Source organism: Pseudopipra pipra, chromosome 22 (assembly GCF_036250125.1).
Source record: "Pseudopipra pipra isolate bDixPip1 chromosome 22, bDixPip1.hap1, whole genome shotgun sequence".
Taxonomy (NCBI): Eukaryota; Metazoa; Chordata; class Aves; order Passeriformes; family Pipridae; genus Pseudopipra; species Pseudopipra pipra.
Genome location: NC_087570.1, coordinates 8,063,069 through 8,077,309, shown reverse-complemented (window position 1 = coordinate 8,077,309; position 14,241 = coordinate 8,063,069). Strand labels below are relative to the sequence as shown.

General features: G+C 52.6%; 3 protein-coding genes across 4 annotated transcripts; all 3 read left to right on the top strand.

Moving 5' to 3' along the window:
* Positions 1–183: 183 nt before the first annotated feature.
* Positions 184–4,989, top strand: LOC135426010 (phospholipase A2, membrane associated-like). Of its 2 annotated transcripts, XM_064678921.1 has the most exons (6): positions 184–275; positions 2,223–2,393; positions 3,049–3,097; positions 3,802–3,946; positions 4,185–4,291; positions 4,583–4,989. In XM_064678921.1, exons 3-6 carry the CDS (start codon positions 3,061–3,063, stop codon positions 4,726–4,728), a joined length of 435 nt encoding a protein of 144 aa, XP_064534991.1. In that variant the 5' UTR covers positions 184–275; positions 2,223–2,393; positions 3,049–3,060; the 3' UTR covers positions 4,729–4,989. The 2 variants fall into 2 exon arrangements, with proteins under 2 accessions (XP_064534991.1, XP_064534990.1); XM_064678920.1 differs by lacking the exon at positions 2,223–2,393.
* A 722-nt stretch (positions 4,990–5,711) lies between these two features.
* LOC135426011 (basic phospholipase A2 daboxin P-like) lies at positions 5,712–9,757 on the top strand. Its single transcript, XM_064678922.1, is given in 9 exon segments — positions 5,712–6,037; positions 6,326–6,490; positions 6,764–6,908; positions 7,018–7,124; positions 7,202–7,681; positions 8,219–8,275; positions 8,448–8,574; positions 9,029–9,135; positions 9,268–9,757. Coding segments are annotated over 5 exon segments (684 nt in total). The 5' UTR covers positions 5,712–5,895; the 3' UTR covers positions 7,327–7,681; positions 8,219–8,275; positions 8,448–8,574; positions 9,029–9,135; positions 9,268–9,757.
* A 2,588-nt stretch (positions 9,758–12,345) lies between these two features.
* Positions 12,346–13,755, top strand: LOC135426013 (group IIE secretory phospholipase A2-like; the record flags this gene model as incomplete). The annotated part of the gene is made up of 3 exons (XM_064678923.1): positions 12,346–12,500; positions 12,754–12,860; positions 13,414–13,755. Coding segments are annotated over 3 exons (405 nt in total), but the record flags the coding sequence as incomplete, so codon positions are not given.
* Positions 13,756–14,241: the final 486 nt, after the last annotated feature.

The window sequence follows — 14,241 nt, the reverse complement described above, 5'->3', positions numbered from 1 at the left end:
CTGGATTCAGGGATGGGACAGCCGGAATGCCCCAGGGCAGACCCAGGGGACATCACCAGGCTCAGGGACAGCCATGACACACTGGTGCAGATGGCAGGGACATACCTGTGCAAACTGTGCAGGGACGTGTCGAGGCTTCAGGCCTCATCAGTGGCACAGGAACAGCCTCACCACCTTGAGAAGGTTCCGCAGGCCTCATCCTGTGGGACACAAGGCAGGATGAGCAGGGCAGGTGACAGCTGGGTCCCTCCCAAACAGCTGCTCCACACCCGTAGGTGAGTATGGCACCAAGGTTGTCCCTCTCCCTCCCATAGGAAGTCTCATTCCCCCATCCCACCCTAGTCAAAACCACAATGTTGCCACCCCACTTAAATACTCAAATCTTCGGGGTTTAACTCTAAAATTTTAAAAATGAAGTGTTACAGCCTGTCCTGAGCAAAGGCGGGGGGAGGGAGGAGAGGTGGAGCACAAGACAGAGTTTAACCCCCTGTGACATTATTCAGTGACCGCAGAATAAACCCAGACAAATAAACCCCAAAATTTATTATGAAAACACCATTAAAAAATTAGACTTTACACACAAGATCTTCCTGGGACCTAAAACTGTGCTTTTGGGGAGTTTTAAGCTTTCTTTATCCTGGGAGGGAGGGGGAGTCGTCCTGATTCCCCTGGCTACAAATGATCCCTGAGTCAGTTTCCCTTCTGGGAACACCCCACATAACACTGATATTTCCCTCTCTCCCCATTAATCCCTTTTTAAACCCTTTTTAAACCCACTCCCAGTTAACCGCCTTCTTCTCCCACCAACAGATGGCCATCAATGGCACCAAAGAAACAAGCAATAAATATCCATCATAAACTTGGGTTCTCCACCCTGTGAGGGGGGAAGATCAAGGCAAACCCAAGCACTAAAAAGAAACAAAATAAGTAAAGAAATAGTTTCCTATCAGCTCATCTCAGCCCAGGATCTTTGGCAATATTGCTGGGAAAACTGGAGCATTGCAGATCAAAGCACCCAGCACATTTACACTTCAGTAAGGCCCTGAACAAACAGATGTGTGGGTGATACCCAGCTCTCTTTGTTCCCTAAGAAGGCTGAAAAGTTCCACATATCCAAGGGGATGATAACTTCTATGGGTGGTTTTTTAAGCCCTTGAGTCTGTGGGTTAATTAAACAGAGGGTTTAGCTTCATTTGGTCACTCTCCTGAGACCCCCTGCAGAGAGAGAGGGCTTAAAATGAGGGATTTGGTTAAAACCATGTGTGGATCCCAAATCCACAGGATTCCTGCTCTCAATTAGGCCCTCAGATTATGCTTTTCATGCAGGTTTATCCAAACTCTACAGCAAAAACTCAGGTCTTTCCCCCAAAACCAAGGACTTGCAATGCTAAAACACAAATAGCACAGCCAATGAACACCACCTGGGGAATCCTTCTGTAATGGAAGCGTTTGTGGAGGAGGTGGGAAAGGGATCAGTTAATTACTAGAGAGTGCCTTGGTTTTAGAAGTGAGGTAAGGAAAGCAGGGGTTTGGCTGTCAGATTGTCACTGTGGCATTTTGGGATGGTTTCTTGTGCAGATGCCGAGTAAGGAGGTGGGTGAGGTGTTGCTCCCTGTTCTTAATGGGCTTGGACAGGTTTTTATTCCACTTGCAGCAGAAAATTAAGGGTTAGAGGGAAGCAAAGCCCTGAGACAGACATCTCTGCCCCCTTGGAGAACAGTCAGGAGGTGACGTCCCTTCCAGTGACAGCTTTGGTGGCTTCTCAAGAAATTCCACAGAGTTTTTTCTTCTTGACTCCATACCCCTAAGTCATTTCCTTACAATTTTCAACCCCGAATTCCCCTCCCCAAGTTAATCCCTGAGGGTAGAGCCCTGCATATCACCAGATACCTGTATTTGTGTCTGTGTTTGCACTTGGCCCCACGGTTTCAGGGGAAAACCAGCAGCTTTTGTTCCTTATCTCCTCTGGTTTTCTGCCTCCCCCCTCTCTCTGTATCATGTTTGAGTTATGGTTATTAAATAAACTATATACCCTAAGCATTCCAAGTCAGGTTTCCATGGCTTTTCCAGCCTTTGCTGCTCGTGATTTAATTTCTCAGACCCCTTGCCCACACACTCTGGGCAGACAGGAAAACCACAGAGGGCAGGACAGGAAAACTGCAGACCCAGGAATTGCACTTGTGGTGTTGGCTGTCTTCCCTTCGCCTCCCCTTGTGATTCAGTGAGGCTGGATTTGGATGCAGCCATGGATCTGAGGGGACAATTGCAAGGAAGGAGCCAAGAGAAACCACCTCTGAAGCTTCAAGGTGCAAATTGGCAAAACCTCTCTTGAGACAACACTGAGCCCAAAGTGCCATCTCTGCAGCTGGAACAAGGATTCAACAACCTCTAAGGTGCCAGCCCCGATGTAAATCACTTTTATCCCATCGCTCCAGCCACTAGATCCCACAGATTTTAAAACCATGGCGAAGGCCTTGACTGGCTTCATGCAGGTATGGAGATGGCCTCACACCCAGTGATGAGCAGATGGAGGGAATGTTGGTGCTCACTGCTTGGGGCAACTAATGATTTTTGGGAAAGAGAAGGATGGGAACATGCTCCCTGCTCCGGGTGAGCCCAGCTTGGGATGACAGCGCAGATAGAGGAGGGGGTGGGCCTGGCCAGCTATAAAAACCAAACCCTCTGAGCCAGTGGCATCAGAGCTGCAGGTCCAGGAGGGGTAAGGAGAGTGGGAATTTATTGCCCTATTACTCATCTGGCAGCTCAGGGGGTGGTGGGGGGAGGCTGTGAATAGAGAGCTGCTTCATCAGCCCCAGGCAGGATCAGCCACCATGTCCGTGACAAGGGCTGCATCCCAAATCCAGGCTAAAGGCCCCATGAGGAGTCATAGCGACATGGTGATGCCTTCACAAGGCTGTGAATCCATAGTGACACGAATGTCACCACAAGGCATTGCCAACCAACCGGTTCCATGCCCTTGGTGTGGGCACTGGGGGAGTTCTTGTCCTGCCCCTGGTTCATCGCCCATCTTTGCTGTTCTCTCTCCAGAGCAGCCCCAGGATGAGGAATCTCCTTCTTGCTGTGCTCCTGGCTTGTGGTAAGTGCCCCGCTGTCCCCAGGACACACCGGGATCCACCTGCCAACCTCAAGATTTGGGAACAATTCAGGTTTTTGTTTAAATTTTGTGGTTTCACTCCAACATTTCGTGTAGCACTGCAGGAGTCATGGAGGGCTTTGTGACAGGGAGGCTTTGAGATGCCCAGATGCATATTTATTTTATGGCGCCCTGGAGATTGCTGGAACATTTCCTGCCTGTGCCAAGCCCATGGCTGATCCTAGTGATGTTGTTTGCAGCATGGCTTGCGGGTTTGCCTGACCAGAGAGCAATACCTTCTGCCCGACTGAATCAAGGGGGTGCAGAAGCCAGACATTTTCCCTGATTAGGTGGTGAGGCCCTGGCACAGGTTGCCCAGAGAAGCTGTGGCTGCCTCATCCCTGGAAGTGTTCAAGGCCAGGCTGGATGAGGCTTGGAGCAACCTGGTCTAGTGGAAGGTGTCCCTGCCCATGGCAGGGGGTGGAATGAGATGGGCTTTAAGGTCCCTTCACTCCCAAACCATTCTGGAATTCTATGATTCTATAATCCTTGGGGGGTGTTAGGGCTCCTCATGGTTCAAATTCCTGAAAGTGTGTTTCTAGCAATGCCAGACTTATTTAATTCCCTGCCTGGCGTGAGGTGTCGGGAACACCACCAGCTTCCCCACGCTGCACCGGCACAAGCCCCATCCCTCTGCCTCTCCACAGGGCTGCTCCCAGCTGGCACCAGCATCCTGGAGCTGGAGCAGATGATCAGGTCGACCACAGGGAAGAGTGCCCTGCTCTCCTACAGCTGGTACGGGTGTTTCTGCGGCATCGGGGGCAGAGGGACCCCCGTGGATCCCACCGACCGGTGAGTATCTGGAACAGCATCACCACTCACCACCCCCAGTGAAGGGCAGTCCCTAAAAAGCCCCTCCCTTGCAGCTCCTGCGCTCTGGGGAGTTCGCCCCATTCCCCAGCCATGTCTTGCTGCTGCCTGACCATCCCCTCCTCCCGGTCACCTTAAATTTGAGTCTGGACCTTCCTTTACCCTCCAGGTGTGGTGAGGGAGGGTTGGGGGGCCGCAGTTTGACGTGGTGTCCCCACAGGTGCTGCCAAGCCCACGACTGCTGCTACAGGAGGGTGAGGGAGGGCAAGTGCAGCCCCTTGATCACCCCGTACACCTTCGCCACTGATGACGGACACATCACCTGCAGTGAGTATAGAACAGGGGTTCCATGGAGGTGGGGGACCAGCACTGCTCCCCATGACACCCCATCCCCGGAGCAGGGCACTCGGGAGGGCAACCCCTGGGGTGAAACCAGCCTGATTCCTGTCCAAGTTTGATAATTAAATGGGCAATGCAAGGGATGCAACAGGTCAGAGAGAGCAAGCACTGGGACACACTGTTTCATCCACTTCCCTCAGGAAGCTCCAGGCACTGGAGGCATCCTGAGGGGACCCCACCAGAAAAGCCACTACAGGACACTGTATTTCCACCCCTCAGGTAACAAGCAGAGCTGGTGTGAGAGGGAGACTTGCCTGTGTGACAAGGCAGTGGCCTTGTGCTTCGCGAGCACTCTGCCTTCGTACAGTCATTCCTACCGCTTCTACTTCAAGCTGAAATGCCAAGGAGACAAGCTCCAGTGCTGAGGAAGGGGAATCTGCACACAGAGCTCCAGATTTTGTCTGGTTTCCCCCACTGCTGTGGCAAGAAAAGCCTGGGGTGGGGGCTGAGCAGAAGCAGAGCCCATGAGGCTCCCTGCGAGGTGCTCAGGGTGAGGAAGGGCACACGTCTTGAATGGAGACCCCCCCAGTTCTCAGAAAGACCCACCAACGTCCTCTTTTTTGTCCCTTCCTCCTCCCTTGATTTCACTTCCCAGCAAAGATAATAAAGACCTACAATAAAAGTAATGCAAACTGATTCTGTGGTGTTTTTCTGTAAGGGCCACTGAGATTGAGGCACTACAATGGTGGCTGCTGAGTTTGGGGAGCACTTTTGCATCCCACACCTCAGCCACACCCTCTGCCCAACATCCCAATACTTCCATCGTCCCAATAGGGCTGTAATTCACAGGCCTACCCCAATGTGGAGCAACTTAGGATAGTGGAAGGTGTCCCTGCCCATGGAACGAGATAAGCTTTAAGGTCCCTTCCAACCCAAACCATTATGGGATTCCACGAAAATTAAGGCTAAAGAATAGCCATCCACAGAGGAGGGAAGATTTCAAAACCATGACCAGATAAATTAGGTGGATGCTAATTTAGGAGGGCAGTTGGTGACTGGATAGTTTCTGCAGAAGAGCTGTAATGAGGATGTGGAAAAATCATCCAGAATAAAATAAGGGAAGTTGCATTTGCTCACCACAAAACCTTCATTTTGATTCATTTTTTTCTCACAGTGAGGGAGGGTTTAATCATCCAATGTCTGCCTGACCTCACGTCTCCAGGAACTGCACATTTAGAGATACTTTCAGTTTGCCCACAGACTTTCCCCAAACAACTGACAACTTACCCTGAACCAGTTTTGCAGAGAGTCAGTTCCCAAACTGTACACCCCCTTGAAAATCCCAAACCTGCTTCATTCCTGCCTAGGCTGAACCAGGGTTGTTCTTTCCCCCGATACAGCTCCGTGGTGCTGGGAAAGACAAAGTAAAAGATCTTCAGGCATTTCTGACCAGGATTAGGGCATGTTGGCTTCCTCCTCAGGCTGGAAGTGACGATGCTTTGCCACCTCATCCCACCCAGCACCAGCCCCCGTGTGTGAGGTACAGAGCTGGGGCACTGGGGGGATTTCTGACACTCCTGTAAAGGGGAAGGATGGCACCTTCTCCTTTGCAGAAAAGCCCAGTCAGCAACATTTGAGTCAAAGGAGCCCCAAATAGATGGGAGCAAACCCTATATAAAGCAAGCCCAGCTGGCTGCAGGGCATTGCAAGGCAGCAGCAGCTTTCCCAAGGTAAGTGGGGATGGAGGAATGCTTTCTCTCCCTTTCCTACTTTAACCAGAAGTAAGATGGGAGCAAAATCCATGCTGTGAAAGCAGGAGCAAAGGAGATGCTACCTGAGATGCCAGCCTGGAGGAAGAGCAGTGGGTGCAGCCCTCGAGGGCTGATAATTCCTCCAACTTTTCTCCCTTTCTCTTCATTTTGCTTTTTTCCAACACTGCACCATCCGATCCCCATGACTTTCCCTCCCTAGTGCTTTGTGCTGAAGCAATGGGTGCATCTTCACTGCCCTCATTTTCTCTAGTCCATAGAGAGGGGGAGAATCTCTGTTCCCAGATGAGGAGAGAAAGAAAGAAGGGTAGCAGGGAATGGTTTGGTTTTGGTATAACAGGGAATGGTTTGGTTTCCTCTCCCAGGGCTGTCAGAAGGATGAATTGTCTCCTGGGCCTCTCTGTGCTGTTTGCTTGGTGTAAGTGTCCTCAGTCCCACCAGTCCCACGGCTCCCTGTGCAGTTACATCTGTGGAAATTAGAACCAGGCTGGTGATTTCTTCACCTTTTCCCATCACCACCCCTCCCAAATATGCAACAACTCTCCTGCACCAAGCTGGGAACAAATTCCCTCTCCACTGTCTTATAATTTCTAAGACATCACCACCCTGGTGCCAGTTCAGGGGCTGGAGGGATGGAGATGCTGCGAGGGGGTTGGGAATCAGCATGATCCCCCTGATTTTCCCTCCCCAGGCTTGTCCCCAGCCCACGGGAGCCTCTTGCAGCTGCACAACATGATCACGGAGGCAACAGGGAAAAACGCTTTGCTGCACTATGCCTTCTATGGCTGCTACTGCGGCCTGGGGGGCAAGGGGCAGCCCAAGGACGCCTCAGACAGGTGAGAACCCACCTAACCCCCCCCGTCTGAACACATCCTTGAATATTTTCAAATGTGAGGAGTGAGGGAGGGAAAAGCCCAATCCCTAAAGTTTTGATCTCCCCTGCAGGTGCTGCCAGCTACACGATACCTGCTACCTCGGCCTCCTGAGCCATGACTGTGACGCCAAGAAGCAGAGCTACCACTACAAGGGGCACCACGGCAGCCCCTCCTGCAGTGAGTAGGACCCGGGAAAAGGGGGTGTTAGCCCATCGTAAAGCCAGGTCTGACCCTGGGCTCTCCTCTTCCCACAGGAAAGGACTCCTGGTGTGCTCAGCTCTCCTGTGAGTGTGACCGCAGCCTGGCACTGTGCCTGAAGAGAAACGTCAGGAGCTACAGGAAACGCTACCAGTTCTATCCCAATTACCTGTGCAGGTGATAGGAGTCGAAATTTGGAGCTCCCTGCATTCCTGCCCGTATTGCTGTAAATTTAAGTAACGTGAAAATAAACAACGTGCTTAAACCACCCTGTCCTCTGAGAGCTGCTGCTGGGCAGGGAGAGAAATCCCTGTAAATAATCAACATCTTCCCAAAACTTTCCAAGAACTCGGTCCCTGCGTCACTCTGGGTTGCAGCCCACGGGGCGAGGGGGGTTGGCCGGCGAGGGAAGGGGCGTAGCACTTGGTGTTTTTCGGACAGAGTCATTTCGGCGCTTTCAGTTCAGAGCCCGCAGGCCAGATACGGAGGGCAGGCTTTCCTCGGGAGGACGGACTGACAGCGAGGGAGATCCCCCGGTGAGCAAGTCCCCCCTCCCCACCCTCCTGCCATGGAAACAAAAATAGGGGGGGATGTCGGGAGGACATCGGGAACGCTGCCTTCTGCTGGGAGGGAAGAAAAGTGTAGGAAAAGGGTCGTTGTTCCCAGATAAAAACGCAGTTGGGACGTTGGACCACGGGGGAGAAGTGTCAAAAGCGGTGAGACAGGAGGTGGGGAATGTTGGAATGGTGGGACAGGTGGTGGGACATGCTTAGGTGGTGGGATAGGGGGTGGGAACTGCTGAGGTAGTGGACATGAGGACTATGCTTCGGTGGTGGGACAGGAGGTCGGGGATATTGAGGTGGTGGGACACGGGGTGGGGATGCTCGGGTGGTGGAACAGCCTCAGAAACCACTTGCTGTCAGCCAAGAGGCAGCAAAACAGAGGTGAGGAGCCCCAGCTGCTTTCTTCATTCCAAATTTTAGGGTGATTTGACCCAATTTCAGAGAGGAAGGTATGCATGGCAGCACCAGCCAAGCTGCCTGGCTGAGCCTGTCCTCTGTTTTTCCTCCCAGGCCCAGGTGAGAGGAAAATGAAGGTCCTGCTGGTGCTGACAATGCTGTTTGCCTGCAGTAAGTGCATCCCCAACCCACACAGACAGAAGCCAGGCCCCATCCCTGTGCCAGTATGCATCCCCAAACTCCTGTGCACTCCTCAAGGGGACTCCCTCCTCTCCTCCCTCGTTCCCCAGGCCTCATTTCTGCATATAACTTACAAAAAAATAACTTTTTCTGGCCACTCCAGGTGTGTTCACAGCTCATGGGAAGCACCCACGTACCTTCATACCGGGACTCGAGGGAAGCACTGTAGGAAATCTGACTGCCCACGGATGCTACTCGGGATGGGGCACCTCAAGGGCTTCATTGGACCGGTACAGGCAACGCTGCCCCAGAGGGCTAGCACTGACCCCAGAGGGCTAATGCTGGCCCTGGGGTAACCCCAGGGCTGTGCACAACCCCCTCAGCCCACCCCGAAGCTTTGCAAAGTGCAGACCAGGTACTGGGCAGCAGCAGGAAGGGAACAGGTTTTTGGGAAGCAGGGAAAGCTCAGTGCTCACCCCTAATTCCAGCCCCGCAGTCAGTAGGGTGGTGCCAGCGACAACTGCCTGGTTCATGGGATGGCACCAGTGGAGAGGGATGGTCCTGAAGCCAGGATGCTGGGCAGGGCTTGCGCAGGGAAGAAGAGGCATGGGAACGGGCTGGAAAGAGCAGCTGCTGGGCAATTCAGAGCAGAGGATGCAAAGCTGGTGGCTCTTCCTGCCCAGCTCGCAGAGCCTGTGTCAGGTAGGTCAGAAGCAGCCAGTGCCACATTCCTTCTCCCTGCAGGTGCTGCCGGCTCCGTGCCTGTTGCTATGCCAAGCTGGCGGCTCGGCGGTGCCCCGTGGGACCCTTCCAGCCCCTCTCAGCACCCCAGGCAGGAATCTCCACCTGCAGTGAGTCCTCACCCCCTTGCCTTGCGATGCCCCTTTCCAGACCATCTCCCTCTCTTGCGGTGTCCTTTTTTGGGCAGCCCCCGGGAGATACGCCCAAATGAAGGTCTCAGGTGTACTGTGCGGTCCCTGCAGGGTCGGGGACGTGGTGCCAGAGAAGTGCCTGCAGGTGCGAGCGGGCGGCCCTGCTGTGCCGGATGCGCGGCCAGAGGCTGCTCCGGCGCCGCATCAAGTGCCGGGGACGAGCGGGGAGGTGTTGAAGCAAAAAATTCCCTTTGCAAAACCACCTCCGGGCTGATCCACGAAGGGACGGGGCCGGCAGCGCTTCCCAGCCCTGGCGAGTCTCCTCCTCGGGGCTTTTTGGCTTTGGCACGAGGACAACAACCCTCCGGTGAAGTTGCGTCAGTGTCCACTGGATCTGAGGAGGGGGAGCAGCGCTGACGCGATGTTTCAGCACAGCAAAAAAAGGGAGGAGTGGACACCTGCCCCTCGTCCCTGTGAGGGGCACAGAGAACCAGCGGGAGTGTCTCCCCTTGGCTCCGGCTCCCCCACAGCCTGTCTGCTCTCTCCGCTTCTTGCTTCACCTTCTGTTGCTCCAAATAAAAACAGAGAGCCCAAGGCAGCAGTTCTCAGTGTGCCATGACTCAGCTGAGCCCAGAGACCACCCCTCGCCTCTCAGACAGGTTTCCTGTTGAAATACCGGGAAAAAATTACACCTGAGAGGTGACACAATTCCCACCGAAGTGCAGCCGCACCTCTGAACGGCCCCACTTAGCCCCGAGCCTTCAGACTCCGAACGCCAAGCCCTTCCACCCACTTCCACTTCTCCATCTCAGAAAAAAACTGGACATTTTTAATGATCCTTGTGAGTCCCTTCCAACTCAGGATATTCTAAGATTCCCTGAACACCCTGTGCCGGGGTGGCCGGGAGCTTGCCTCACACCAGCGATGAGCAAAACAGACTTCTCACCAGAAAAGAATGTTTTGGCCCGATTCTGCAACAACTCTGAGCACATCCCTTAGGAAAAAACCTCCCCACTGCGCATGTTTTGTGCCCTGCAGGGTTGACCCCAGGAGGTCTCGGTGCTCCAAACTCCCTTGGGGCTCTGCAATGAAATAAAGCCACAGAAACAGCAACAAAACACAATTTCCCCAGGGGCTGATGCCCAGCTGGAATTCCCTCCCTGGCTTGCCCCAAAGCTGAAGTCAATGGGGCCAGGCAATATCCCTTACATCAGTGATGCTTCCCACCAGCTGTCACCCAGGAATCAGGTCCCTCCACCCTCCTTTTCCTCCTCCAGCACCACGTAATCCTGGGGAGATGAGGAAGGACTGGGCGGCCCTTCACCCAGCAGCTGCTGTTTGCAAGGCACAAATCAAGGATCAAATCCTCACCTACAGGATATCCCAGACAGATTTCAGGCCAAGATAAACTCTCCCTTTGTAAACTCTGGGTGAATTTTAACTATCCATGTATTTTCCTGCTTGGAGGTCTGGCTGTACAAATCCATTCATACGGAGCTCCAAGTGCTGATGTGTAGGCTCAGACACATGGCAATAAATTGGGTTGGAAAAGTTGTGGGTTTGTACTGTGAAACAAAATCCACATCCTTCCAGGAGGCATTTGGCCCTGTTGGGGCTTATTTCCCATTTGGAGAAGGGATACTGCAAACCTGGCACAGGTAGAGGGGCTGGGGTGAAGAGGCTTTCACGTGGGGCTCAGCCAGTTTGATAAGAATATACCTTATTTCTCAGTGATAAAACTGGTTGTAGACTCAGAAAATCCTGAATTATGGCAACCCCTGGTTCAGGTCATTAACTCAATGGTGCCCAAGGGGTCTGCTTAAATTAGCCCGGAGAGCTGACGAGACAAACATCTCATGCCAGAAGGGGGAACAGATGGTGCTGAGCCGAGTTCCCTTTTCTCACCACCTCTCTGATTCCCACACAAGTCCCTGTTCCCTGCCTCAGTTTCCCTACCAGCCACGGGGGGATTTCCTCCCCTGCCTCAGTTGCCTGCCCATGCTGGGGTTCTCCAAAAAGCAGCACAGAGCACTGGGCACCTGCAATATCTGACAGAAGAAGTCTGCTAAATGATTGTTCAGCATCATCTATTTAATTAGAGATTCTCTCAGAGCAAATGACAACCAGCCTCTCTCTTTCCCCCTTCCCTTAAACTTGCATTTTTTTCCCTTATGCTGCCACTTGCCTTCTTTTGCTTCTAAACAAAGGTGAGCCAGACACCTCATGCCATGGGCTCATCTTTTTGAGAGCAAAACACAGTGCCCAGCATACACAGGGAGAGGGACAGAGCATCCCCATGTGCAAGGGACATTTGGGACCTCAGAAGTCCCCACTACCAAAAACCCCCACCGTATGTGGCCTCAGCTCAGCCCTATCTCCAGCCACAGCCATTCTGGAGGACCACAGGATCTTCCTTTGCTCCCAGTGTTGCATCTCACCCACTCTGGTAAGTCAGAAGTGGAGGATGCTTTGCACTGGCTGCCTTTTTTCCCTGCCCAGTTAAGTCAGGATGGAAACACTAAGACATAGAATGGTGTTTTCTAGCCAAGACATCAAAAAACTAATATAGGCATCCAGGAAGAAAGTGAATCATGGGATCACAGAATGGTTTGAATTGGAAGGGACTTTAAAGCTCATCTCATTCCACCCCCTGCCATGGGCAGGGACATCTTCCACTAAGTGGTTCCTGTTCTCCCTCAGGTTCTCCCATTTTGCTCGGGGAGGCACTGAGATGCTGAGATACCCAGAGCCATGCATGGAGCTGACCCCAGTCTACCCTACTCATGCCAGTCCACCAAACCCTCCCCTGCCAAGGGCTCCAGCAGTATAAGGCACCCCACAGCTGGGACCTCCAGCAGTGCCAAGGGACTTGCACACATAGCAAGAGCAATATGGTGAAGATTGTCAATATTTGCCCTCCAAAGGAGGGGCCTTGCCAAAGGTACACGGTGACTATAAAAGGTGTGACCGGCAGCACGTCAGGTTCACCAAACCCTGGAGCTGCCACTACCAGACATGAAGCTCTTCTCACTTTTTCTCTTCTGTGAGTAACCCCCTTCCAGCTCCCATCCTCCAGGAAAGTCTGGTGCTCACGGGTTCTGTCCATGGAGATGGGAAGGGTGAAAATGCTCATTTTTGCTGTGGAAGGGTAGGATGGGAGGTTGCTTTTTCCAGTGCTCCTAAACAACTTCTCCAGTTGTAGGACTGGCCCTCGCCAGCTGCAACGTGCTCCAGTTTGGAGCGATGATTAAGCACAAGACCGGGAAATCTCTGCTGTCTTACAATGGTTACAGCTGTTATTGCGGCTTGGGGGGATCCAAAAAGCCCCTGGATGCCACCAACAAGTAAGCTGGGACCTGGTAAAGGCAGAGCAGGTGTCCCAGCCCTCCCCACCTCCCTGGGTACAGCGAGGGGAATCTTTCCCTGCTTCTGGGAGCAGAGAGCAATGAGAAAATTGTTGCTCATCTTTAAAACCTCTCTAAAAGCATTTTAGCAGCAGTAGCCAATGGGAACGATGCACGTCGTTGAAGTTCAACCAATGTAGGGTTGTCCCAGCTGTACCCCATCCTGACTTGACCACGGCTTCTGTGCTCTCAGGTGCTGCCATGCCCACAATTGCTGCTATAAGAAGTTGGCTTCCTCACACTGCAGTCCCAAAGCGGTCACCTACAAATACTTCCTCCGGGGAAGCCGAATAACCTGCGGTAAGAGCCAGTGCAGGGGAAAAGCTCCAAGTGGGAAGGCACATACCATCCATGCTTGTATTCCAAGGTGTCCTTTAGACCATCCTGGCCTGGCAACCACTCAGAGCAAAGGAGGTGGAAATACAGGGAAAGTGCCGGGAACAGGGCAAATAAATATTTGCTGGATTATGGTGAAGTTTAGAGCTTGGACACCTCCCTAAGGAGGGGCCTTGTCCTTCCCTAGAGGCCAAATACTGAGGGTCTGAGGTGACCTTCCCATCCTGGACAGGGACCTGGCACAGCCACCTCGATTTCCCCAAAGCCAACACATTATTTCACAGACCAAAACAAAGCATATCCCTATGATCCAAGCAACTATCCGCACACACACCAGGGATAAAGTGAATTAAAGGGTCCCTCCAGGGCTAGGTAGCTCCACACACCAGAGGTGAGAGTACCTGAGACACCCCAAATTTAACCCAGGGGGCTGCATATGCAATAGGGATGGTCCAAAAAACACCCTGTGACTCTCCCACCCTTTGCCTGCCTCCATGCCCCCCAAATTTTCTTCCAGGAACCGGGAACCAGTGCCAAACAGCAACCTGTGCATGCGACAAGAAGGCAGCTGAGTGTTTCCAGAGGGCAGCTGGGACCTACCACAATTCTTACAAGAATTATCCCAACTTTAAGTGCAAGGGCCGAGCACCCTCCTGCTAAACACACCAGGGTCAAAACCTGACAGAGTCCATGGAAATGGTGGGGGTTCTGCATTCCCTGCAGCCAGGCGGGACACGGCAGAGCCCTGCGGCACCAAAAAGGTGTCCAGCACCTTTCCCTGGAGTCAGTGCACCCGGAAAACCTGCTCCCCATGATTAAACAACTCATAAAAATGGAAACCCTGCAAATAAAGATATATTTTCAAAGGAAATTTGTAAAGCATCTCCAGGGTTGCATTTTGGGAATCAATGATAGAAGGCTAGGAAGCAGCATGGAGCCTCAGAACTGTTTTTCTGAAGTCAATATTTATGCCTGCACAACGTTTTGCATCTTTTTCTTAAAAAATTGACCAGAAGTGACATTTTAGCAGCCAACTAGTAAATCTTAAGAGCTACAGAGAAAAAAAAAAAAGACCACAGAAAGAGTGAGTGGCTGCTGCACCCTAAACCAGGCTCCAACCCCAGCTTCCCTCTGAGACCTTGGCCTCAATCCAGCCCCATCCTGTTCCTAACAACCATTTAAGCAATTAACATCACTGCAGGAAAGGGGGAGTTCAGTGGTGGGGCCTCAGGGGTTTAGTGTGACCTTTTCTTGCACCCCATCTCCAGCAAGTCCAGACAGGTCTCCTCAGGTTGCCACTCCCTGCAGCTACCTCATCCCTCACCAGAACTGCACATGATCCCAA